Raw genomic sequence first — 27,133 nt, 5'->3', positions numbered from 1 at the left:
GCAATCTCTAGCGTTTTTTGCTTTTAGTATAGATTCCAGCATCTGCAGTAATTTGCACCGACAATACAATAATGATTTTGCTTGTCAACTTGCTGTGAAGGGAATTGTAAATACTTCGCAGATCTCTGACTCATGTGACAAACTGGTAATTAATACTAATGCCCTTGATAATTGTCTGATTTCCTTCAGGGGTGAATGTTGGCCAGGATAAAAGGGGAATTTCTCTCAATCTTGCTCAAAATGGGCTTTTTTGTTGTAAAGCAGAAAACAACTGAGGCCTTGGTTTAAGGTACATTATGAAAGATAGGACCTCAAAAAATGCAGCACTCCCTCAGCACAGCATGGAAATGTCAGTATTAATGTTGTGTTCAAGTCCTGAAGTGAAACTTGAATTGATACCTTGTGACTCAGAGACAACAATGTCACGGCTGACACAATAGGGAACAATACTTTGGAATGTTAGTTTAAGGGCTATCAATCTCCACTGCATTAGTAACCTTGCCACCAAAGTTGTAACATCAACAATACATTTACAATAATATACAAAGGAATTTCCTTCAAAATTTTTGTACAACAGCAGAATAATGAAACTAAATATAATAGCATTGTTGTTGGTAAATCAGAATAGGTCCATTACTTCCAAATGATGCTACTAACGAGTTGTCTAAAAGCTAATCCACTTTCTCAGTGCGGTACATGACACCATTGATTGATATAAAATGCAGCTCCACCCAAGAACAGAATATTCATGCGTCAAATTCTTGACCTGGCCCAAACAATACGTAACTGAAACTAGCTAACCAGTTAATCCAGCTGAGAGGTGGCAATAAATTCAGCACTTCAATATGTAAAGTAATGCCCCACCTTGCATATTCGGAACACACCCAGCAACTATCAAACATAACAAGTTGGTTAATTCGCCTTTTCCTAAAATAAGGTTCAGGATTCTCTCTTGTACCATGCCACTGAACATTCCTGAGCAAGACAATCTTTCCAATTTTTCATTAAAATCTTTGCATTTTGAATCACCGAACTTGAAAATTAACAGAAACTGAGTTTCTTCCTATGGACATTAAATGATAAGTTTATTTTGAACAAAGTTTTCACAAGGATTCGCACATATGTTTGAAGTATCTTTTCTCCCTCACCTCAACCTTCATGTATTATTTTGAAATTATAACCTATTTTGTTACTAGCTTGCTAAGTGAAAAGATCCTTCATGAATTCCCCAAAACATGAAGTAGCAACCCTATCCTTCAATCAAGCAAGACAACTCTTGATAAAACAGCAACTGCTATTAGGAGAGATAATTACTTCTAATCAACACTGCGTTTTTAAGTGTGAAGAGACCAATTCAGACTAATTCAGATTCATGCAGACTTTTAATTCAGTGCTCACTCAAATGCTTCCCATTAAATTTCTAATGATTAACAGTGAGGGCATCTTCATTTCAGTAAAACAGCACATTAAACATTGAACAATGAAAACTGAGGGTATTCATGTTAGGTATCACTATTGCTGCACAGCAAGACATTAAATCAGGGATTACAAATTGGCACAGTAATGATCACTATTGGGCAGGATCTTATCGATCCATGAACAAGGAATCTGCAAGAATCACATGAGAAGTTTAGTGAGGTTGTTGTATATGTTGAAAGCAAGTAGCGGCATACTCTATCTCTGCTACTGCACCACCTGCTATCAAGACCCATGCTCTACCATTTTCAACTAAATTCTGGATGCTGGGGTGGGATTCTCATCAGGCAGTGGTGAGATGCACATTAATAGGAATTATTGCATAACAGCCTCATTAGCCCCAATTCTCACCTCATTAAAATGCAGCTTTGTATCCTGCTGTCTGCCATAATGAAATAAGTTACCAAGATTTCCAACATGAAAGTCAGAGCAGGTACCAGCTCGCCTCTTCCTCCTCCGGACCACCATCTTGAACACCAGAAAGCAACAACTTGAAGCACAGTCCAGCACAGCGGTCCCACTCATCCCCCATCCTCGGCCATTGCTTTCTGACACTGCCGGTCTCTCAGGGTCTTCATGACACTTTTCAGATCCACTTGCAAGATGCTTATGCACTTTAAAGTTGTACCTTGGGGTGTACCAGTAATTGGCATTGTAATGCTGCTGCAAGGACACTGTGCACAGGGTGAGACAGGACTGGACCAGGCCGCATCTCAGGGTGCTCACCTCCCAAGGGCCTCCCTGAATGTTCACAGCATCGCTACTTTGCCTTGTCTTTTCATGCTTTGCCTGATCCCAGCCAGAGATAACAGGCTTACAGTACTCTGCCTCGCCTTGCCATCAGTGCCTGCACTAAACCAGGATCCTTGGCATAGTTGTGAACAGTCCTCAGTAAGTTCAAGCGAGACAGCCTTCTGTTGGGGGTCCCAAAATAGTAAATCAAAGGCAGCCTCCATATCAGTCCACAGCCTTGGCCACATTCAGTTGGCCAATTGGGGCAATCAGGGTCAGAATCCTGTCCTCGTAGAGGGTGAGGAGCCAACTAGCAGGCAGCGCACCATTTGTTTTGTCTCTTTCTGCCCTAGTGTGGATTGCTTTCAGCACAATGAAAGGAAGGGAGAATGGCACCATTGTTGGTGCTGGTGGGGGAAATTTGATGAAGTGACCTGAGTGAATGAAGAGACAAAATGCAGAGGTCATTGCAGGGTTAGGAGGGTAGAGGAGGTTTGGGGTATGTAAGAGTGAGTGAGGGAAGATATTACATGTATTAGTAAAAGTGTTTGAGCATGGGTCTTGATAGCAGGTGGTGCAGTAGCAGAGATAAGAGTATGAGATATTTCAGAGAAGATGGTGGCATTTACCCTGGTTGAGCAACCAAGCTCATTGACATTCTGCCTATATTTCTTGGCATTCTGCCAGATAGCTGAGAACATAATGATCCAGATGGCTAAGAGGGTCAGATGTTGTGGGTTCCTCTGCTAGTCCAAGGGTTAAAGGATGTCCCTGTTCTGAATAAACCACCCAACACCAGATGTGGCTCTATGAAATGGGGTGCAATTTTCCCCTCATCTGCCACATCCAGTGCAACTGTCACAACCTGCATGAACAACTCAGGACTGTTTGTTCTTGTCTGGGTTCACAATGGAAAATTAATCAGTAATTTATTCTGGAATATCCCTTCAGTGATTAATTCTCTCAGATACGGTGAGTGGAAGAAACAGGCTAGCTTCAAGTGATAGGAGTACCATTGGGGTAGGGGAGATAATGAGGTGAGTTGGGATGATAGGATGAGAGACCTTCCTAAACCTCATGGAAAGAAACCTTCCATGAAACTCAATGAAATTGACACTTAGCCAACAAAACATAGGATTCAGTCCAGTGTGCATGTTTCAAGACTTCTTAGCAAATAGTCAGAAAGGTGGAGATTTGGAACGGAGGTAATGGAGCCCAAAGTTTTAAGGATTTGAACTTTTTGAGATGTTTCATAGGAACACTCCATTTCTGAGAAGACCACTGACAAATTGATGAAGCCATGTAAATGATACAATTTACAAATTGGTGAATTACCTCATAGTTTATGAGATAAGAGCATCATTGGCAAATCTGGCCTTTCTAATTTTCCTGTAGAAGTGAATTGCCTTTTGAAGTGCTACAGTATGTGTTATGCACAGACACCCAGAAGACTATTTAGGAAGGAGTTTCAGGATTCTGACACTGAAGCAATGGCAATGTACTTCCAAATCTGAATGGTATAAGAAACTTGCAGATAATGTTCCCATGCATCTTCTGCTTTTGTCTTTTGAAATGTTAGATGCCATGGATTTGGAAAGTGCTGTTGCAGGAGGCTTGGTGAGTTACTGCACTGCTACCGTTGTGCGTTGGTGGTGGAGGGAGTGACCATTGAAGGTGGTTAATGGGATGCAGATCTAGCAGGCTACTTTTTCTCAAATGGTGTCAAGCTTCTTGAGTGCTATTGGAGCTGATAACATTCAGGCAACTGAAGAGTATTTCATCATGTTCCTGACTTCTGGTTTGTAGATGGTGAACAGGCTTTGAGGAGTTACAATATGAGTTACTTGCTGCAACATTTTCAGCCTCTGACCTGTTCTTGTAGCCACAGTGTTTATATAGCTGGTCCAGTTCAGTTTTTGATCAATGTACCCCTAGCATATTAATGGTGCAGCATTTATTAATGGTTACCCCATGGGGAGATGGTTCGACCAGGTCTGAATGTTATTCAGGTCTACGGCATCTGGACCTCATCTGTTTTATTATCTGAGGAGTTGTAAATGGTACTGAACATCATGTAGGCATTAGCAAATGTGTCCATTTCTGACACAATGTTGGACAGAAGGCCACTATGAGCAACTTGAAGATGGTTGAGCCGAGAACATTACTCTGAGGAATGCCATGGCTCCAAGACCATAAGACCATAAGACATATGAGCGGAAGTAAGGCCATTCGGCCCATCGAGTCCACTCCGCCATTCAATCATGGCTGATAGGCATTTCAACTCCACTTACCCGCATTCTCCCTGTAGCCCTTAATTCCTTGTGACATCAAGAATTTGTCAATTTCTGCCTTGAAGACATTTAGCGTCCCAGCCTCCACTGCACTCTGTGGCAATGAATTCCACAGGCCCACCACTCTCTGGATGAAGAAATGTCTCCGCATTTCTGTTCTGAATTTACCCCCTCTAATTCGAAGGCTGTGTCCACGGGTCCTAGTCTCCTCGCCTAACGGAAACAATTTCCTAGCGTCCACCCTCTCCAAGCCATGTATTATCTTGTAAGTTTCTATTAGATCTCCCCTTAATCTTCTAAACTCCAATGAATACAATCCCAGGATCCTCAGCCGTTCCTCATATGTTAGACCTACCATTCCAGGGATCAACCGTGTGAATCTCCGCTGGACACGCTCCAGTGCCAGTATGTCCTTCCTGAGGTGTGGGGACCAAAACTGGACACAGTACTCCAAATGGGGCCTAACCAGAGCTTTATAAAGTCTCAGTGCTTTTATATTCCAACCCTCTTGAGATAATTGACAACATTGCATTCACTTTCTTAATCACGGACTCAACCTGCACGTTTACCTTTAGAGAATCCTCAACTAGCACTCCCAGATCCGTCTGTACTTTGGCTTTACGAATTTTCTCACCGTTTAGAAAGTAGTCCATGCTTGTATTCTTTTTTCCAAAGTGCAAGACCTTGCATTTGCTCACATTGAATTCCATCAGCCATTTCCTGGACCACTCTTCCAAACTGTCTAGATCCTTCTGCAGCCTCCCCACTTCCTCAGTACTACCTGCCTGTCCACCTAACTTTGTATCATCGACAAACTTCGCTAGAATGCCCCCAGTCCCTTCATCCAGATCATTAATATATAACGTGAACAGCTGCGGCCCCAGCACCGAACCCTGCGGGACACTGCTTGTCACCGGCTGCCATTCTGAAAAAGAACCTTTTATCCCAACTCTCTGCCTTCTGTCAGACAGCCAATCCTCAAGACTGAGTTGATTGACCTTCAGCAATCATATTCCTTTGTGCTAGTTACGCAGAAAGAATTAACATTAATCTATTTTAGAAAATTATCTTGAAGAAAAACTGCTAAACTCCCAAACCTTGGAACACTCTCCTCAACCTCTCTGCTTCCCATACTTCCATTAGGATGTTCCTCAAAGTTACTCCTTTTAGCCATGCTCTCCATTCTGATAACCTTTTCCATAGTTCAATGACAAATTTTGCTTTGTCACATTCATGTTAAGCGCCCTGGGACATTTTATCACATTAAAGGCTCCACAGTCTTGTAATTATCCTCATCTTCATAGATGAAGCTTCATAACTGTCTTTTCATTTGACATGTGCTGACTGACCTACAGCAGACTTCCAGCATTTTTTGTTTTAATTTCTGGCTACTTGGCATTCTGAAGAATGAAGAGGACTTTATGAATATAACAGTCTGATATATTGACCAAACAATGTACAAAATTGTGGCAATACATCCAATCCTGTAATAAAGTCCTGTGGGTAACTGAATCACAGAATTAGTCAATAATTACTCAGATTAAAACTGATAAGCCTTTGGTGATCCACAAATTTAAGAATGAAAATAATTGGCTCAGATAGTCATTGTAATTTTGCTTTGCATTCAGAAGCTATTTCTAAGCAGTTTGATGAAATTTTAGTCAACACACACAGTGATTGTTTATTCATCTCCAATATGCAAATACTTCAGATAAACTATTTCAAACAGCACAAGCGATCTTCAACAAAGTCAGCATTTTTTTTCTTGAAACAAAGGTGGTTTGGATCCTTAAAATGTCTGTTTTGGCATTTTTAACAAAAGCTGGAAGAATGCAGTGTTTAGCCCCTGGACAGCTGTGAACTATTCCTTTTCACCGATTCAGTCCACATGACCCAATGAGAATTGATATATATATATATGATTATTTCACATTCACCAGCCGAGAAATTCAGTGGCACTGTGCCTGACACCAATATGGCAGGTGGGGCGCACACGCACATTCATTACATCGCAACAGGCTGAATATAGCAAGTTCAGAGGAGTTCTAAAAAAGGGAATAAGAAGGGCAAAGTTAGAGCATAAGAATAGATTAACGCTAACATAAAAGGAAACCCAGAAGTGTTTACTGAAGTGGTAAATTCTAAAAAAGTATTCAATGGAAGGATGAGAGACTAAATATAGTGTCAGAGGTTAGCGGGGTAGGTGGGAATGTGGACATGTGAACAGAGAAAGTTGGAGCAGAAGTAGACCCTGGCAGCCTGGTCCGAGGTCACCACCCAGGTCAGTGCCATCTCCAGGGTATGAAAGAATGACTAGCAATGCAGTAAGGTCAATGTGACCTTGTCTGCTATGCCAGGCTAACTGTCACACCCTTCTCTCTGTCATCTCTTTTAGTGCCACCACACAAACCTCCCCACCGTGGTTCTTGCCCCACTGCTCTCACTGTCGCTTGCAACACATGCCCTCACCCATTCTTTTCTCTCAGCCTTTCCCCCCCTTCATACCCTTTACAACCACTGTGCTCCTTCCTCTGTCCTTCAGAACAGCTTGCCATCTTTCCCGCATATGTAATGAGACTAACGACATGCTATCCTCTGCCATCTTATACACTTTCTCGTCACAGGTAAGACAGTCATATAGTAATCAATCACTTTGCTGTGGATGTGGAGTCACATGTTGGTCAGACCAGGTAAGGATAACACATTTCATTCCCTGAAGAAAAATTAGGGAACCAGATGGATTTTTACAACAATGGATGATAGTTTCCTGGTCACCATTACTCAGGCTAGCTTTCAATTCCAAATGTATTCAATTCAAATTTCATTACAGTGGGATTTTTCCATGTTCCCAAACATTAGCCTCTGGATTGTTAGTGACAGTACTGCTCCTTCACCACTTCACCCTAATATTTACACAAATCTTTGAATCTTGATAAAGTTGTTGTAAAAAAAAGTCTCAATGGTTTTCGAAATAGAATTACAGAGTATGAAAACAAACAAGTTATGTTAAACCTTGTTGAAATGGTTAGGTCTCAGTTATCAAATAGTGTTCAATTCTTGGTATCACACTTTTCTGAACGATGCCAAGTCTTAAAGGAGTGTGCCGAAGAGATTTACTAGAATGATGTTCCTGATAAAGGAATTCAGCGATGTTGAGTGACTGGATCAGCTGTGGTTGCTTTACGTAGGAGAGAAGATTAAGATTAGATTTGATTTTGTGTTCAAAAATCATGTTTGGCTAAGTAACAGAAAGTGTTTCTAGTGTGTAGGAGGTCAATAACTGGAGAATGAGATTTCAGTGATTGGCTAAAGGACTAGAGGCAAGTCGAGGAGTTTCCTTCACACTTATCTGCCCAACAATGTGCAAAATCGCCCAGGTTTGCCCAGCTGACATAAAACAGGACAAATTCAATCTGACCAATTACCATCCCATCAGTCTACTTTTGATCTTCAGAAAAGTAACGGAAGGCATCATCAGAAATCTACTGAATGGCTCCTACTCACGAAGAACCTGCTTGCTGAAGCTTATTTTGAGTCCTGCCAAAACTGCTCGCTTCCAAAACTCTTAACAGTCCAAACATGAACAAAAGAACTATATTTCAGAAATCGATGTGGGTGACTGACCTTGACATCAAACAGAATTTGACCAATTGCAGCGTCATGGAGCTCTAGTAAAACTGAAGACAATGGGAATCGGACAGAAAATTGTCCCCTGGCTGAATCTATACCCAGCTTAAAGGAGCATTGCTTTAGCTGCTCAAGGCCAGCTATCTCAGGCCCTGGACATCATTGCAGGAGTTCCTCAGAGCAGTATCCAAAGGCCAAATATCATCAACTGCTTCATCAATAACCATCCTTCTGTGGTCTGAGATAGTGATGTTTGATGAGGATTATAGTATTCAGATACTTTCACACCTCCTCAGGTAATGAAACCCTTCATGCAACAAATCTCAACAGGACCTAACTGGCAATAACATTCCTGCCACATTGTTATGATTTCAGATGATGCGATTAGTAGACAAATCAGATTCCAAACTGAAACCTGGCTTGATAAATCACACTTTTTTCTTTTGCTTTTAATGAGGTGGCGTTTCACTGAAACACAAACATACAATGCTGCAGATTTGGGTTTAACAATAAAACAAACGATTATTATGCAAAATAAATGAAGGCAAAATAGAATGAACCAATACTTACACATAATACAAATTAAAGACTTCAGAACACATGCTAAAACATATACCCATTAGTCTCATACAACATTCCTTTACATTATTTACACCAGAGAGAATATTCTCCTCTTTCACACCTATGAGGCTGAATTTAACAATGGCTTCAATTCCTAATCTTGAGAACCTGATAGTCCCTGCCTGGAGCCTTCAAACAGCTGAGATTAGACTTTCTCGGCTTCACTACCCTCTCAGGATTTTAACCAAAAACTTCTGATCTCAAACTTCTTAATCTAAATTAATTTAAATTGGTTGAGGTAACTTCTTTCTTAACAGTCCTAAAACTACATCACTTTCTCGAGAGCAATAATCTTACACATCCAATTCTAGCCAAGACTTCTGCAAATTAAACCCAAAAGGATTTTTCCAAGATAGGAGTTCCATCAAGCCGAAAAACAGAATTCTAGAATCTTCTATCTGAAAGCCTAATGCACTACACTGTTTAATTTGTTCTCTCGTAGATTTTTCCTTTACTCTCCAGGAAGTCTCTTTCTAATACTATGTTTTAAAATAAATCACTATGGCTGCACAGGTACATACAATTTAAGCATTAAAGTCCTTCAGAGACATAGAAAACCCAAGTTTTACTAGTTCAGACATACAAAATAACATTAAAATATAGATATGAATATGTATTACATACAAGCCACAAGTCAGCAGTGTGACCCTCCTGCTGCTTGAATGCACAGCAACATCAAACCCCAAAAAGCTTGACTTCATATAGGACTAAGTGGCCTATTTATTAGGCACTCTGCCCACCACATTAACCATTCACTCCCTCCACCAGTGGGGCATCATGGCTACAATGTTTACCATCTACAAAACACACTGCAGCCACTTGCCAAGGCAGTATTGTCAGAATCGCCCAAATTTTACCACCATCTCTAAGCTCGTCGTCAAGTTAAACAATCCTAACTTAAAAATAAAACACCCATTCTTCATTATCGTTCAATCAAAATCCAGGAACTCCCTCTCTAACTCCATTATGTGAGTACTTTCACCAAATTGCAGCAGCTCAAACAGATACCTCACCATCACCTTCTCAAGGGCAATGAGAGATGGATAATAAATTCTGACCCTGCCACTGATGCCAGTGCTCCATAAATCAATTTTTAATAATACAGTGCGCTGTTGTGATCCATTAAAGACACTCTGAAAAGGTGGAGGAAGCACTTTTAAAGGGAAATAAATAAAAACTTGAAGGAGATATTTGAAGAGGTTGAAGACAGACTGGGCGGGATGTGATTGGTGCTGTGGGTCTAGTTGGGTAGTTTGACCAAACAACTGCTACAGTCATGAAGGGCTGAATGCCCTTTTCAAGATTAGAGTGGCACTGGAAAAGCACAGCAGGTCAGGGAGCATCTGAGGTGCAGGAAAATCGACATTTCGGGCAGGAGCACTTCATCAGGAATGAGCTGGGAGCCTCTGGGGTGGGGAGATAAATGGGAGAGGGGGGGTGGGGGGCTGGGGAGAAGGTAGCTAAGAGTAATTTGTGGATGGAGGTGGGGATGAAGGTGATAGGTTAGAGATTAGGGCGGAGCGGATAGGTGGGAAGGAAGATTGGCAGGTAGGACAGGTCATGAGGATGGTGCTGAGCTGGCAGGTTGGAGCTGGGGTATGATGGGAGGAGGGGAAATGAGGAAACTGGTGAAATCCACATTGATGCCCTGGGGTTGAAGTGTTCAGAGGCGGAAAATGAGGCGTTCTTCCTCCAGGCGTTGGGTGGTGAGTGAGTGGTGGTGGGGGAGGCCCAGAACCTGCATGTCCTCGGCAGAGTGGGAACAGGAGTTGAAATGTTTGGTCATGGGGCGGTGTGGTTGATTGCTGCGGGTGTCCTGGACATGTTCCCTAAAGTGCTCTGCGAGAAGGCGTTCAGTCTCCCCAATGTAAAGGAATCCACATCGGGAGCAACGGATACAATAAATGACATTTGTGGAAGTGCAGGTGAAACTTTGATGGATGTGGAAGGCTCCTTCGGGGCCTTGGATGGAATTGAGGGTGGAGGGTGGGCACAGGTTTTGCAATTCCTGCAGTGGAAGGGGAAGGTGTCAGGAAGGTTGTTGGGGGGGTGCGTGGACCTGACCAGATAGTCATGGAGGGAACGGTCTTTGTGGAAAGAGGATAGGGGTGGGGAGGGAAATATATTCCTGGTGGTGGGATCCATTTGTAGATAGCGGAAATATTGGCAGATGATGCAGTTTATGCGGAGGTTGGTGAGGTGGAAGGTGAAGACCAGGGAGGGTCTGTCCTTGTTGCGGTTGGACGGGTGGGGTTTGAGGGCGGAGGTGCGGGACGTGGATGAGATGCATTTGAGGGTATCTTCCACCATGTGGGAGGGGAAATTACGATCTTTAAAGAAGGAGGCCATCTGGTGTGTTCTGTGGAGGAACTGGTCCTCCTGGGATCTACTCCCAGGAGGACCAGTTCCTCCACAGAACACACCAGATGGCCTCTTTCTTTAAAGATCGTAATTTCCCCTCCCACATGGTGGAAGATACCCTCCAATGCATCTCATCCATGTCCTGTGCCTCCGCCTTCAAATTCCACCCCTCCAACCGCAACAAGGACAGAACCCCCTGGTCCTCACCTTCCACCCCATCAACTTTCACATAAACTGCATCATCTGCCAACATTTCCACCACCTCCAAACGAACCCCATCACCGGGGATATATTTTACTCCCCACCCCTACACGCTTTTTGCAAAGATCGTTCCCTCCATGCACCTCCCAACAACCCACACTCCCCTCCTGGCACCTTCTCCTGCCATTGCAGGAATTGCAAAACCTGCGCCCACCCTCACCTCCATCCAAGGCCCCAAAGGTGCCTTCCACATCCATCAAATTTTTACCTGCACTTCTACAAATGACTCTTCCACCGCCACTTGCTCACTGCCCAACGCCTGGAGGAAGAACGCCTCATCTTCCGCCTCTGAACACTTCAACCCCAGGGCATCAATGTGGACTTCCACAGTTTCCTCATTTCCCCTTCCCCCACCTTACCCCAGCTCCAAATTGCCAGCTCAGCACCATCCTCATGACCTGTCCTACCTGCCAGTCTTCCTCCCCACCTATCCGCTCCACATTCGTCTCCAACCTGTCACCTTCATCCCCACCTCCATCCACCTACTGCACTGTTAACTACCTTCAACATAGCTCCACCTCCTTCCCATTTATCTCTCCACCCCAGAGGCTCCCATCCTCATTCTTGATGAAGGGCTCCTGCCTGAAATATCAATTTTCCTGCTCCTTGGATGCTGCCTGACCCGCTGTGCTTTTCCAGCACCATTCTAACCTTGACTCTGATCTCCAGCATCTGCAGTCCTCACTTTCGCCCTGAATGTCCTTTTCCTGTATTTGTAATTACATTAAATGCAAAGCATGAAGGTCACTCAGCCCACTAGATCTATGCACATTATGAATCAAGAGTGTGGTGCTGGAAAAGCACAGCAAGTCAGGTAGCATCCGAGGAGCAGAAGAATTGATGTTTCAGGCAAAAGCCCTTCATCTAGGCTTTTGCCTGAAACGTCAATTCTCCTGCTCCTTGGACGATGCTTGACTTGTTGTGCTTTTCCAGCACCACACTCTCAACTCTAACCTCCAGCATCTGCAGTCCTCACTTGCGTTTATGCACGGTATGAGCCTCCTGTTGCCTTCTTCCCTAAACCTATTAGCACAACTGGAAACTGGAAAAGGCAGAAAAAGAGTAGTCAAAATTCTGTTCCTGAAACATTCATTAGGTCCTTTGCAAAGACTAACGGGAGCCAAATATCTGTTTGAGATGCCTCCTGTAAGACTGTGCCACATTGAAGGCAATCCTGTCCTCCTTGGCTGCTATCCCCTTGCTTCTATTTTCCAACTTTACTGGCAACTTAGTTCCGAATCTTTGCTAATTGCTTCCTCATCAAGAGCAAGAGAAGCTGCAGATAACACAATGGCCCTAAAATGCAGTCCTGCTTGATGACGAACTGCCTGCAGATGAGCAGCACACCAATCATATACAAGTGATGCCTAAAGCCCAATATTGGGCGGGATTGGACCTAACCTTTCCAGTACAGATGTGATTCTCTGTGCCCCACCTGCACTGATAGGACATCACAAAGCAAATTTAAGGCCACAGTTCTTAAATTATATTTTACAACAGACATCATTGTGTGTTTCATCGTTTTTTAATGAGCCTGCAAGCTCCATCAGCCATATTGGGCACTGGGCGCTGTGCCATCAAAGTCCTAAGCAAAATAACATGACCTTTCAAATCAATTTTCCTCAGGCCATGTGCACCGAAGTGATTAAAGATAATAAACAACAGCTGTCCACAGTCTAGGGTCTTCCAAAGAAACCTTCATCTTGAAATCTTTTCTTCTCTTTCTCTTTTTGACCATGACTTCACTGCCAGCCCAAAGAGAAAACAAGTAAAAACAGCTTTACTCACAAATCATTACCCAGTAGTGCCCAAGAATCAGCTGTTCAGAAAGCATTCCAACATCTTGACTCTCCTTCCTTTTCTCCTCCCCAGCTTTTCCTCTCCTGGAAAAATACATTGAAAGAACAGGGAAGCAGAGAAGCCATTCACCCCACTACAGCTCACCCTACTCTAGTATATTAGTATATTTGCCTCTATTGCCTACATTCCAAACATATCACTTTCAATCCAGAAATTAGAATTAATATTGTGCAAATTTATGTTCTGCAAATTTCCATTTCTCTCATCTGTTGCTAATTTTTTGGCAATAAGGCTTACCATCTAAAATTTGATGCACTTTGATCTTATTCTCCACCCTCCCAGTCATGGTGTTTTTCAGACTGTAATGTTCACAAGGACTGTTCACCTGTCAGCAGAGCTATATTCTATGGACACACCAGGATAATGAAGCTCATGCACAAGATAGTGTTGGCAAAACACTGGACTAACAAAACAATACCACCTTAATCATCTAACAGTTAGACAACTTACATTTTTCTGTGCTTTGTAATTAACACTGTTTAGGAAGCAACATACTCAAATATTCAGATTGAAGGTGCAAACTCTTAAAAGAAAATTAAGTATCGATCAAATTAGCCAATAGTTTAATGTTGATTTGGTGATAAAAGTGAAGCAATGCTAAGCTCTGAAAATGACATCATATTCTGGAATTCCCCTGGTAATATATATAATGTATTTTAATATGAAGTGGTGTTTTGCTACTGTAAGAACCAGTTGTGCAGGATATCATTGAAAATAAGAAAAATTGCCAAAGCTTTACTTTTAACTTGCACTCATCAGGATCGATGCAAGAAAGCCAAATCTCAAACAATCACAGTGATTCACACCACAAGGGAAAAGGATGACGATTGGGTGGCAAGTAGACTTTGAGAGATTGAGGTGTTACCATGGAGAAAGTAATATGGGACCAGAGACTGCCAAGCTCCTGTCTCATTAAAAAAATGCAGCATATTCAGGGATTGAGCTGGGTGGATGTCACTGACACAAAGGCAAGATGGCCACCATTTCTGCCATGTATTTTTTTACAATTTTCAGATATTCATGGAGGCCTAGCATGGGCACGATGGGCCAAATGATCTTCTTCTGTGATCTCATGATTCTGTTCCTTTTGTTTGCAGAGGAAGGGGCTCTGCATTTGAATGCATGGCACTTGTAGTAAGCATTACAGTAACGTTACAAATCACACAGCACCAGGTTATAGTCCAACAGATTTAATTGGAAGCACACTAGCTTTCGGAGCGACACTCCTTCATCAGGGGATCACAAGCACCTGATGAAGGAGTGTCGCTCCGAAAGCTAGTGTGCTTCCAATTAAACCTGTTGGACTATAACCTGGTGTTGTGTGATTTTTAACTTTGTACACTGGCATCTCCGAATCATTACAGTAACGTGCAATTGATTTGGAAACCAATCAGCATTTCTTTCTTTTGTAACATAAATTGCTGTGATCATTTGAAATTGGCATTCTTGTGTTTATCCTGATGACTGCCAAGTTGAAAGGTTGTGGCACTCTGCCTCTCTTTTGAGCAATGCTCAACAATTGTAAGAAATGTTTAATAAATACTCTCCGGGTGGCAGTGTTAACATGCTGTGCCAAAGAAAAACAGGTCGAAACCTCCACATGGATGGAAAAATATCATCAGGTAGGCAGTCCCTACACACTGGTATGTGGCCAGCAATGGTCAAAGAAAACTAGAGGAGACAGAAGGTGACATCAGAGGAATAATGCAGTCACACATTGTTCAAATTTAAGGACCAAAAGGATTGAATGGATTGAGTACTTTACACTGAGAGATACTTTTGCTGTTGTCTAAAATGTAAAAGAAAAGCCAACTCTCACTGTTCTGATTTATACATCAGAAACGATCGAGGTGAGGTTTGAGGTGGGCCATACCACCTGAGGAATGGGCACTTCCATCAGTCAGAAACTTCTGGGTTAAGGGATAAAAATTTAGATATAGAGAATGCACAAGTTACCAAAGTGAGGAGAGTCAATATACTAAACATGAAGTAATCATTAATTAAACTTGAGGACATTTGGTAAGACGTTATAGTGTGGCTGTCTGAAACACAGAGGTTAGTCTGAGAGTAATAACAATTATATATAGTAAGTTATCACATGCATTTGGAGCAGAATTTCTGTTTAACAGAGTTAGCAATTAAAATATATGGTGCACAAGTGTTATTTTCATGTAATAGGAACTCAAGTGTTAAATAGTTTTGAAAAGAAAAAATGGCAAAGAGCATAATTACTTATTTTCTATTCAAATCCTGCATATCTTGGTTGCTGTACAACCTTTTGCATTATGTTCCCATTCAAGTTAAAGATACTACTAACTTTTCACAGCCTGCATAAGATCAGTACTTCTTCTTAAACCAAAGCTTGCTGTTGGGAACACAAAATTATAGCAAAATACATCTTGGGCAGTGTTTTCTCAAAATAAACTCTTATTTAATTTCTCATTTACTAGGACTATATACCTAGTCCAAGAAAATCCTGTCCTGAAGTCCTGCATATCAAGTACTCCAAAGAAAACATATTACTGTAATAAAACAAAGAGCTGTGGATGCTGGAAATCTGAAACAAAAACACAACATTCGAGAGAAACTCAGCAGGTCTGGCAGCACCTGGAGAAAGATAAACAGAGACAACATTTCAAGTCTAATGACCCTTTTTCAGAGCGATCTGACGAAGGGTCATTGGAAACATAAACATTTTTTCTCTCCCACAGATACTGCCAGGCCATTTGTGTTCCTCCAGCACTTCCTGTTTATCTTCATTGCTACGGCCATTTCAGGAAGATTGACTGCAGACCTACAGGAGTTCCTAACTCTATCAAATTCACAAACTGGTGAGAAGAATGTGGGATTTAAACTTTGACCTAATGCTAGCTCCATCAGGCAATATGTGATGACAAGGTACTTGTCTTTCTACAAAATATTCACGAATTATCTTCCTCCTCAACCATCCTGAATCTTCATTGCTTCAGCATTCTCCCTTACCAGAACCATATTTCATAGCTTTCCAATCTTTTGATGTCTGCTTTCCTATGTTCATGTTTCAAACCCATACAACAAGACACTAAACCACATTTTGATTGTTTTCATTAAGATCTCCAATCATTCTTATGCAGAGCAAACATTTATCTTTACAGACAGCATCCTTTGCATGGCTAATCTAGATATGACTTCTTTATGGTCATAGAGTTGTACAGCAAGGAAAAAGACCCTTTGGTCCAACTCGTCTATGCCGACCAAATATCCTAAATAAATTTAGTCCCATTTGCCAGCAATTGGCCTATATCCCTCCAGACCCTTCCGCTACATATACCTATCCCGATGCGTTTTAAACATTGCACTTGTAACAGCCTCCACCAGTTTCTCTGACAGCTCATTCCATACACACACCATCCACTGCATGAAAACATTTCCCCTTAAATCCCTTTTAAATCTTTCTCCTCACCTTAAACCTATGCCTTTTACTTTTTGATTCCACTAACATCCTGAAAAAAATCTTGCACATGTGCCCTTTCCATGCCCCTCATGATTTTATAAACCTTAGGAAGGACACCCCCAGCCTCTGATGCTCCAGGGAAAACAGAGCCTATTCAGCCTCTCCCCATAGCTCAAACCCTCCAACCCTGCAACACCCTTGTAAATCCTTTTTGATTGCTTTCAAGTTTCACAACATCCTTCTTATTACTTAAATTGTGATAGCTATTGACCATTGTAACCTCTACTTGCCCACTATTATTTCTTCTGACCTTTAAAATGTTTGTCTTTTTTAAAACTAATTTTTAATCTGTAAGCTTTTCCCAGTTTATTTATTCTGTCCAATGGTATCTGTGGATCTTTTGCTGTGCTAACTAATAGAGCCTGTTCATCAGCAAATTGCACTACCTTCACCAGTTGATCACCCACTTTACACCTTTCTCTTCTTCATCTAACACTTGTTTTATCATGGTGTCAGCTCTGATGCTAAAGGGTATCACCTTGTCTCACCCAGTGCTCAATTTCATCGGATTCGATTTCAGTTGTTCTGATATTTGGTTCCGTCAGAAAAGATGACAAACAAGATGAAATGTGAACAGTGCTGCAGTCTAATTCTGATGATACATGTCACATATAGACATAACAATGTTATAGTTCCTAGCCACTGATTATGCGAGTGATAGAGTCATAGAGATGTACAGCATGGAAACAGACCCTTCAGTCCAACTTGTCCATGCCGACCAGATATCCCAACCCAATCTAGATCCACCCACCAGCACTTGGCCCATATCACTCCAAACCCTTCCTATTCATATACCCATCCAGATGCCTTTTAAATGTTGCAATTGTACCAGCCTCCACCACTTCCTCTGGCAGCTCATTTCATGCACGTACCACCCTCTGAGTGAAAAAGTTGCCCCTTAGGTCTCTTTTATATCTTTCCTCTCTCACCCTAAACCTATGCCCTCTAGTTCTGGACTGCCCCACTCCAGGGAAAAGACTTTTCTATTTATCCTATCCATGCCCCTCATAATTTTGTAAACCTCTATAAGGTCACCCCTCAGCCTCTGACGCTCCAGAGAAAACAGCCCCAGCCAATTCAGCCTCTCCCTATAGCTCAAATCCTCCAACCCTGGCAACATCCTTGTAAACCTTTTCTGAACCCTTTCAAATTTCACCACATCTTTCCAATAGGAAGAAGACCAGAATTGCACACAATATTCCAACAGTGGCTTAACCAATGTCATGTACAGCCGCAACATGACGTCCCAACTCCTGTACTCAATACTCTGACCAATAAAGGAAAGCATACCAAACGCCTTCTTCACTATCCTATCCACCTGCGACTCCACTTTCAAGGAGCTATGAACCTGCACTCCAAGGTCTCTTTGTTCAGCAGCACTCCCTAGGACCTTACCATTAAGTGTATAAGTCCGGATAAGATTTGCTTTCCCAAAATGCAGCACCTCACATTTATCTAAATTAAACTCCATCCACCACTTCTCAGCCCATTGGCCCATCTGATCAAGATCCTGTTGTAATCTGACGTAACCTTCCTTGCTGTCCACTACACCTCCAATTTTGGTGTCATCTGCAAACTTATTAACTATACCTCTTACGCTCCCATACAAATCATTTATACAAATGATGAAAACTGGTGGACCCAGCACCGATCCTTGTTGCACTCCACTGGTCACAGGCCTCCAGTCTGAAATACAACTCTCCACCACCACCCTCTGTCTTCTACCTTTGAGCCAGTTCTGTATCTAAATGGCAAGTTCTCCCTATATTCCATGAGATCTAACCTTGCTAACCAGTCTACCATGGGGAACCTTGTCAAATGCCTTACTGAAGTCCATATAGATCACATCTACTGCTTTGCCCTCATCAATCCTCTTTGTTACTTCTTCAAAAAACTCAATCAAGTTTCTGAGACATGATTTCCCACGCATAAAGCCATGTTGACAATCCCTAATCAGTCCTTGCCTTTCCAAATATATGTACATCCTGTCCCTCCAGATTCCCTCCAACAACTTGCCCACCACCAATGTCAGGCTCACCGGTCTATAGTTCCCTGGCTTGTCATGACCGCCTTTCTTAAACAGTGGCACCACGTTAGCCAATCTCCAGACCTCACCTGTGACTATTGATGATACAAATATCTCAGCAAGAGGCACAGCAATCACTTCCATAGCTTCCCACAGAGTTCTAGAGTACACCTGATCAGGGCCTGGGGATTTATCCACTTTTATGCGTTTCAAGACACCCAGCACTTTCTCCTCTGTAATACAGACATTTTTCAAGATGTCACTGTCAATTTCCCTACATTCTATATCTTCCATGTCCTTTTCCACAGTAAATACTGATGCAAAATACTCGTTTAGTGTCTGCCCCATTTTATGCAGCTTCACACAAAGGCCGCCTTGTGATCTTTGAGGGACCCTATTCTCTCCTAAGTTATCCTTTTGTCTTTAATATATTTGTAAAAACCTTTTGGATTCTCCTTAACTCTATTTGCCATTTAGTCTTCCAGCATTCCCTATACCTACCAGCCTTTCCTTTCACCCTAACGGGAATATACTTTCTCTGGACTCTCGTTATCTCATTTCTGAAGGCATTCCAATTTCCAGCTGCCCCTTTACCTCTGAAAGTTCTTGCCCAATACCGTCAAAATTAGCCTTCCTCCAATTTAGAACTTTAACTTTTAGATCTGTTCTATCCTTTCAAAGTAAGCCATTACATCAGCTGAGGTGACTTGAGCAATATTGTTTCTATTTGAAGGGATAACTTAAACTGAATTCTGTAAAGGTGATCATATTTGACAATGTCAGCAAAACACAGCCTTCTCTTTTTCTATTTTATTGGGACTATTACCGATTTCCTCATTAACTCAACCTCTTCAGAATAAAATAATTTAATAGCTTGCAGAAAAGCTGCTATTGATTATTAAAAATGGATAAAAATCTGGCTAATGCATATCATGCAATTGTAGGGCAGAAAAGATTGAGTAGATATAGAAAAGGCCATTAAATTCAAGCCAAAATATTGGTTATTTTAAAATGGTTCATCTCTCTCACCATAAAATAACCAGCAAGGCCCTGAAACTCCTTGGGACTTTTTACTAGTCTCTTGGTATAATGCCACTGCCTCCCAGTGGAACCACATTGACTACAAAATGAGTGACAAGTCGGGGATGGAGGGGCAGAGGGGATTTGTAAGGTCTCCTTAAGGTGAAACATGGGGCAGAGTGACAGTAGGTGATGCCAAAAGAGATTTGGCATAACAAGTTCCATGCCAGCATTTGTGTATCCCACCAAGAAGGATGACATCTGAAATGTGGTCTGCACTTTGGAGGAAGAAATTTCAAAAACATCTTTAGTTGGCTAACTTATTCAGGGGTCATCTAATAGTGGCAGGGTTAAGGAGTGAGAATGTCAATGTCATTAGGGTCAGGACAGGCAGGTGCCAATGTAACATTTTCACAATATTTAGAGTTGAGATTACTAACCATGGAATTCCACGATCATAGTATTTTACATGCATTTTAACAATTCTTTAAGGAGCATTTCCAGTTTGTAACCAGACAGATTATTGTGGTTTCAAGCTTTCTTGTGCAAAATTGAATCAGGGTATTGTCCTTTAAAATCAAGGTTGTAGCTGCCTATTTTCTATGAAATGTTTCTGGATGTCTGCAAGACTTCAAATTAAGAACAAAGAGTTTTTCAGTTGTCCTGGCCTGATACTTGTCTCTTAACCAAAAGCATCAGAAGCAGGTTAATAGGTCATTCATCTCATTGTTGTTTGTGGAACTTTGGGGTAATGACAATAGCTGTTTGGTTTGTCTGGATAACAATGGCACAGTACAATTACTTCTGTCAGAAATTTGTGATACAGGAGTAGAAAAGACCTTCTCTTCTTAAAAATGACAAGAATAAACTCTGTAAACGTAGTTGGAAAGTAACATAATAGCATTTTACAATGCAACTTTCTATACCAGATATATACATCTCTTTTTCCGCTGGTTATTTTGTGATCCTATGTGAAGCAGGTGCAGAACAGCCATTCAACAAATTAGATTTATTTTTGACCTCTACTCCAGTTGTTCAGCAAATGTATCCAGTTCGCAGCTGAGCCATATCATCCAAGGAAGTCTCTGGATTTAGGCTGCCTTCCCAATCTGTTCTACATCAGTTTGGAGCAATGATTGGGATACCACAATAGCGAAAGGAAAGGCTGCTGCTACTTTTGGCTACACTGCTCTTGGATTAGGGACAGGAGCTCCAGCCAGTGATCTTAATTCCGAATGGTATCCAGCCATTTCTGCTGCAATTATGCATGTTGATAGGTTCTTGACACTCACTCGGAAGAGGAAATATGAGAAGTGAAAGATTCAAAATGATTGAAAATGACAAGTTTCTAAAGTTCTTAAAAAAGATAAGGTTTTCAATTTGATTAAAATATTAAACACATACTCAGAAACAGACATACACTAACATTTACTGTTAAATCACATAACAGCAGTGGAATTACTTCAGATATATAGTTTCCACTGTGTTCAGCAGGGGAGTCTGTGAGAATGTGATTTGCCTGCTGTATGTAAAGACCATTATAATCTGCTAGCGTTGATAAAACTTAAGGGTAAAGAAGTAAGGATTCAAAGCAGCTTTGATATAACCGCATATGGTTGGGCAGCAGAAAGACAGGAGCAGTGATCTGATTTGTGGATTCATTTTTATCAAACATGCAGTGGAGTTATAACTCAGTTCCATGAATAGGTCGTGTGATGCAGACAAAGCTTTAGAAATGTTTCAGGGACACTACATCCACATTTCAAACTGGAATGAAATGGAAGGCTAGGCAAAGGAAAGCCTGAGAAATACAAATCTAAGTAAACCCAACTGCTTCTGCCTCAAGTAAACACAGCTCTTAAATACTATCACAAGCAATGCTGAAATAGTTCTAACATTTTCTTAATAAGAGTCTCTAGGGGGGACAATAAGAATATAACTAGTCATATAATTAAAAATGAAATTATTATCAATACAATCTTCCACAATCTCCAACACACGAGCAAATATCATTATCAACATTTGTTTCCCTTCTTGGAACAAGAGGAATTCTGGCCAAACAGATTACAGCACACAAAGCAGTAGGAGTAACAATCTATTTTATAATTATAATTGGAACAAACTAGTGCTGACTGAACAAAAGTAAAGGCACTGTAAATGTGCTTTCATTTCAGGGAAAGCACCAATTGGCCCTAAAGTGGCAGAGGCTCTCTCCATCTGCAATGCACCTTCACCAGAGTACCAGAGGACTGAGTTTGCTATCACCAATACTCCTTATTTTCTAGGGATTAGAAGGAACATAATATATAGCTGATACACCTGATGAAATTAGGTGTGGTTTCTTGCAGTTTTAATCTTGCCTGTGCGGCACAGAAAGGATTTTGCTTTGAACCCAGGATGAACATGTAAGATGTTCTTGTTCCAAGGATATTTCAATTGTACACGTGATCTTCCCTGTCTGACATTCAGGCCTGGAACTGATCACGCACAATTTGCTATTTCTTTCACGGTTGCTTAAGATGAACTCATTGTGGCATAATACCCAGCATGCCCATGTAAATGTGACCCTTCTGAATCATAGTAGGGTCTTGGATACTTATAAAAAAACTGTGGATGCTGGAAATCAGAAAGAAAAATAGAAATTGCTGGAAAACCTCAGCAGGTCTGGTAGCATCTGTGGAGAGCAGTCAGAGTTAACATTTTGGGTCCAGTGACTCTTCTTCAGAACTTTTGTTTCCTATAAACCAAAGCATCTCTGAATATTTGTGGATATGATGCCAATCAACTGGGCTTCCTTGTGCTGGATGGTGTCAAGTTTCTTGGATGCTGTTGGATTTGCACTCATTCAGACAATGGGGCATTATCCAGCACAATCCTGACTTGTGCCTCGTGATTGATGGAAGGGCTTTGGGGAGTCGATAAGTGAATTGCTCATTACAGGAATCCTAGCCTATGACCTCCTCCTGAAGTCATCATATCGCTGGTTCAATTCAGTTTCTAGTTGATGGTAAGCCCAGGACATTGACGGTAATGATTTCAGCAGTGCTAATGTCATGGAATGTCAAAGGATGATAGTTATGTTGTCAGATTCTTTTTCCTAGAGGGCATAGGTTTAAGGTGAGAGGGGAAAGATTTAAAAAGGATCTGAGGGGTAACCTTTTCACACAGAGAGTGGTGCGTGTATGGAACGAGCTGCCAGATGAAGGAGTGGAGGTGGATATAATTACAACATTTAAAAGGCATCTGGATGAGTATATGAATAGGAAGTTTTTAGAAGACGATGAGCAAATGCTGGCATATGGGAGTGGGTCTGATTGAGAAGTCTGGTTAGCATGGATGAGTTGGACCGAAGGGTCTGTTTCTGCGCTGTATGACTCTATGATCCTAAATCAAATACTGTCTGATCAAGAACCACCTGCAGGATGTACTGCAGAAATTCACCAAGACTGCTTATACAATACCTTCAAACCCACAACCACTATTATCAAGAAGGATAGCAGATATACAGGAACGCTGTGGCGCCGTGTCAAAATCCTGGAATTTTGTTGCTCATCACATTGTGGCTCTACCTATCACATGGACTGCAATTGTTCAAGAAAGTAACTCTCCACTAGTCTCTCAAGGGCAACTAGGGATTGGCAATAAATGCTGGCTCTGCCAGTGACACCTGCATCCCATGAATGAATGAATAAAGTTCATTCTGTAATGAATTATTCCTCCAACGAGAAACCTTGCTAGTTGCTGTAGTTTTCTAACCTTAACATGAACAGATAAATGAGCAATTCAATCTAACAGCTCTGTACTGACATTTGTATTCCACATGAGCTCCTGCAACTTTACTCCATCACTCTCATTTAAACATTGGACTTCCCCTTAAAAATGTCAACACCAATGTCTAAATCTGAAGATCATCCAAATAAGATAGGAAGTATTTTCTAATACTGTAAGTACTTTAGATATTAAAATACTGCTTGAATTTCTTTAATTAAAGATATTTAGTTAAGGAGAGACACATTTCTAAATAATCAAATCAGAAATAATCTAGTCCTGGATTTGAATAAGCCTAAAAGATAAGCAAATCAGGAACCAAGATTTTGTACTTGTAAGGATGGCATGACTGTCAGCATTGAGTGTCAATACAAATGTGAAACTGACAGCAACTTTTAGCATCCACACAGGACAGTTAACTGCCGAAATCCAGAAATTTCTGTTGATGATACTCTGTTCCTCCAATAGGTGCACTTTTGTTGTCGCTATAGATAATCATCCTTCAAAATCATTTGAACACGTGAACTTTCTCTTCTAAGCTGTAATGTCAGTGTTCCAAAATAGCTGCGCTTTGTTGAATGAAGTACAACAAAGTTTTGAACAGTACACCCAAGTCCCAGCTACGTCTGAGCAACCTCTTTGGCCTTGAAAAGCTTATTTTATGTTTGCGAAAATTTAAATGTCTACATTGTGAGAACAAATCCAACAGAATATCCATTTAATTAAAAAAATCACATTTTCTCAAAGTTGGTTTACAATGCTCTACCATATATATCATATGGATGCCATTGTCTTTATTTCACCATCTGTGAAATTGATATGAAGGATAATTTGTGTATTTCACTTCTTGGCAAGCTGTCTGTGTGCATTCTTCAATGTGATTAGCCTATTTGAAAGCATCATTGTTGCTGGAATCTAGGAATTGGCCTTGACTCCGTGCCAGAATTAATCCAATGCCTGGAATGAGGAAATGCATGCCACAGGGATTGCTGGGTCTTTTGTGGGGAGCTTTCTTTGAGGTCAGCAGTGAGCGTGGTCATTTTGAGGCCAGCAGCACAATCTGAGCATCAGTTCACATTCATGTTGAACATTCTAGGGGATATTTCATGGTGGGGAACTAGCACTGAATGCTTTCAGGTGCAAAGACAAATGACTAATCTCCAAGTCTGCCTCATTCCCAAACGCATCAATATCAGGCTGAGAGCAGCAACAGAAGCCTTACAACATATACCCAAAAAGGAAGTTATTGTTATCCTAGCCTGATTCTTAGAATTCCTTAGTTCATCCTGAATGAGGAATCGATTACAGTTAGGATGGTATATACAGTGCCAAAAGAACATTTACAGCCCATAATATATTGCCTGTTACCATTGATTTCAGAGGATTTTAAACATATTAAGCTAGCTTCAAATTGTAAAAGCAAATGTAATTTACATTTTAGGTAAATTTTATGATGGCTCTGGAAAAGTAGGGAGTCACGTGAAATGTCAGGTAAATTGTAATTGTCACCTCGAGTGCTGACATAGCTAAAGTATTTAAATCCTGTCATTCGTTTGCCATGAGTTCAGGGGAAATCGTGTGCGTTGAGGAGCAGTACAGTTTTACCAACTCATTTAGAACATTGAATGCTACATTTTTCAGCAGACACGTCCGTGTCAGGTCATTGGAGCCCTTTCCTTCTTTGAGATAGTTGCTTCCCTTCCTTCAAACACTTGCGATTCGACACAATCAACTAGATTTTCATCTTGCGTCTGACGTTCGCACCTCTGCCCCAGAGAGCTCCGCGCCCGCGGTTTCTCCTGATGCAGGGGTTTGCGGCGCGAACGGTACCACCTCCGGGCTGTTGGTTTGTAAAGGCAGGAACATAGAAACAATTTCAACCCTCTACAAATGGACGGGGTGGGAGGATACATGTGCAAAGCAAATCACGCGGACATTAGCGAATGCTCAAAGCTTTTTTTTTCCACTTTTTTTTTGCAAGAGCATCACTTTACCGCAGGATCCTCTGAAATGTAAACATGTTTTTAATGCCACCTTGTGGAGTGTATTGTGCAGCGAAAAGGTCTGGATCACCACTTGCAGAAGTCAAGCAAATCTCTACCTTGCTTCTTAAAGGAAGCCTCAGCTAAAGACTGTCCTTTCGCTCTGTGCTTGCAATCCGCAAGGTGCATTTGACATCAACCACGCCCCCCCCCCCCCCCCCAGCTGGGAGGCCAAGTCTCAATACCGCAATCCTACAACAAGACACGTCAGATTCTCTCTTCAAACCCTGACACTCTTCGTGACCTCAAATATTTAAGATCTCATTCATTCTCAGCTTGAATACGCATTATATTCTCAATCAATATCGACCGACGCAGCACTGGCTATGTCTGTGGGATGGGAATAGAATCTCTTTCCCCCACACATCGCCCCCACCCCCTCCCTCACATGTTTCTTAAATTGTGGCGGATGGTTGACAATTTCTGAGGACCGAAATGAAATGTGCCCCGGCCCTCCACCGTCAAACTCGGTTTTAGCGAAGCGGCCGCGGCTGGGACCCAGGCTTCTGCGGACAGACTGAACCAGGCGAAGCAGCGAACTGACAAGACACACACTCACAGTCACAGGGATACAGTCACAAACATACCCCACATAAAGTCAATCTCACACAGTCGCACACAAACGCAGGGACACATAGTCCTCATACATACTGGGTTCACAGTCACATACACCACATACAGTCACACAGGGACATAGTCACACGCACCCCCCCCCCCCCCAACACAAACACAAAAGGGACACACAATCACGCACACACAGGGTCACAGTCTTACAGACAGGGAGACGCAGAGACACACAGGGACTGTCACACATAAAATAACAACCAGCTCTGCATTCCTGAGCTAAACTCTTCGCAGTCGCTGCTGTCGTTCAGCCGGGGCACATTCTCCGGGATGCAGGCGTTATAAATGCTATTATTATTATTATTGTTATTGATGTGAAACAACAGACATGGGTCATAGATTTGCAATGCTGCGCCTACCTCCCCACCGTCTGGTTGGCGAGCTGCCGCATCCGATTGAACTGCTTCTTCATCATTGACTGGGGAGCGAGCTGCTGCAATGAAAGAACATTTCACTGATAAAACCCACGCAAGCTCTGATCGCCAGCTCAATATTTCTTCTCCGCGTATCTTCTCCTTCTCGCTCACTCTAGGTGCTGACTGGCATTTTATCGCTCCCTCTGGTTACTGGGTGCCAGCAGCAGCTCCGACTTACCCCCCTCCCCCCCTCCCCCCAACACGGTAAACCAGGGAGCGCTTGGACCATATTCTGTCCTCGGAAGCAGCACAGCCGCCTCTGTTCCTACTACGCATGCGTCCGCAAGCCCGCTGCCTCATGGGATCTGAAGTCCCAGGGTCGACACTGTGTCCAACGATTGCGAGAGAAAGAACTACAGTTCCCAGGTATCCATGCTCGCCCGTACCTACACACATAGAAGCCGCGGAGCGCCGTATTTTACCGGTGGAGAACCGCAGTCTGCTGCCAACAATTGTGCTTGCATTGATCAGCAATGCAACACTTTTGAGGGGATGCTTTCCACACAGCTAGCTTG

The 27,133-nt window shown here is 42.0% G+C and overlaps 1 protein-coding gene across 1 annotated transcript in view; it reads right to left on the bottom strand.

The window, feature by feature from the left end:
* The window catches only part of arhgap44a (Rho GTPase activating protein 44a), a 314,883-nt gene extending 288,092 nt beyond the window's left edge, over nt 1-26,791 (bottom strand). Inside the window, exon 1 of the mRNA XM_088000491.1 lies at nt 26,562-26,791. Within this exon, the coding sequence (XP_087856617.1) occupies nt 26,562-26,617 (56 nt within the window). The 5' untranslated portion in view covers nt 26,618-26,791. The remainder of the gene's footprint in view (nt 1-26,561) is intronic.
* Nucleotides 26,792-27,133: the final 342 nt, after the last annotated feature.

The sequence above is a fragment of the Chiloscyllium plagiosum genome, unplaced genomic scaffold (genome assembly GCF_037043375.1).
Source record: "Chiloscyllium plagiosum isolate Xiang-an unplaced genomic scaffold, Cpla_swu_hap1 HiC_scaffold_25, whole genome shotgun sequence".
In the NCBI taxonomy this organism is placed as follows: domain Eukaryota; kingdom Metazoa; phylum Chordata; class Chondrichthyes; order Orectolobiformes; family Hemiscylliidae; genus Chiloscyllium; species Chiloscyllium plagiosum.
This window is presented reverse-complemented; position numbering and strand designations above follow the sequence as displayed.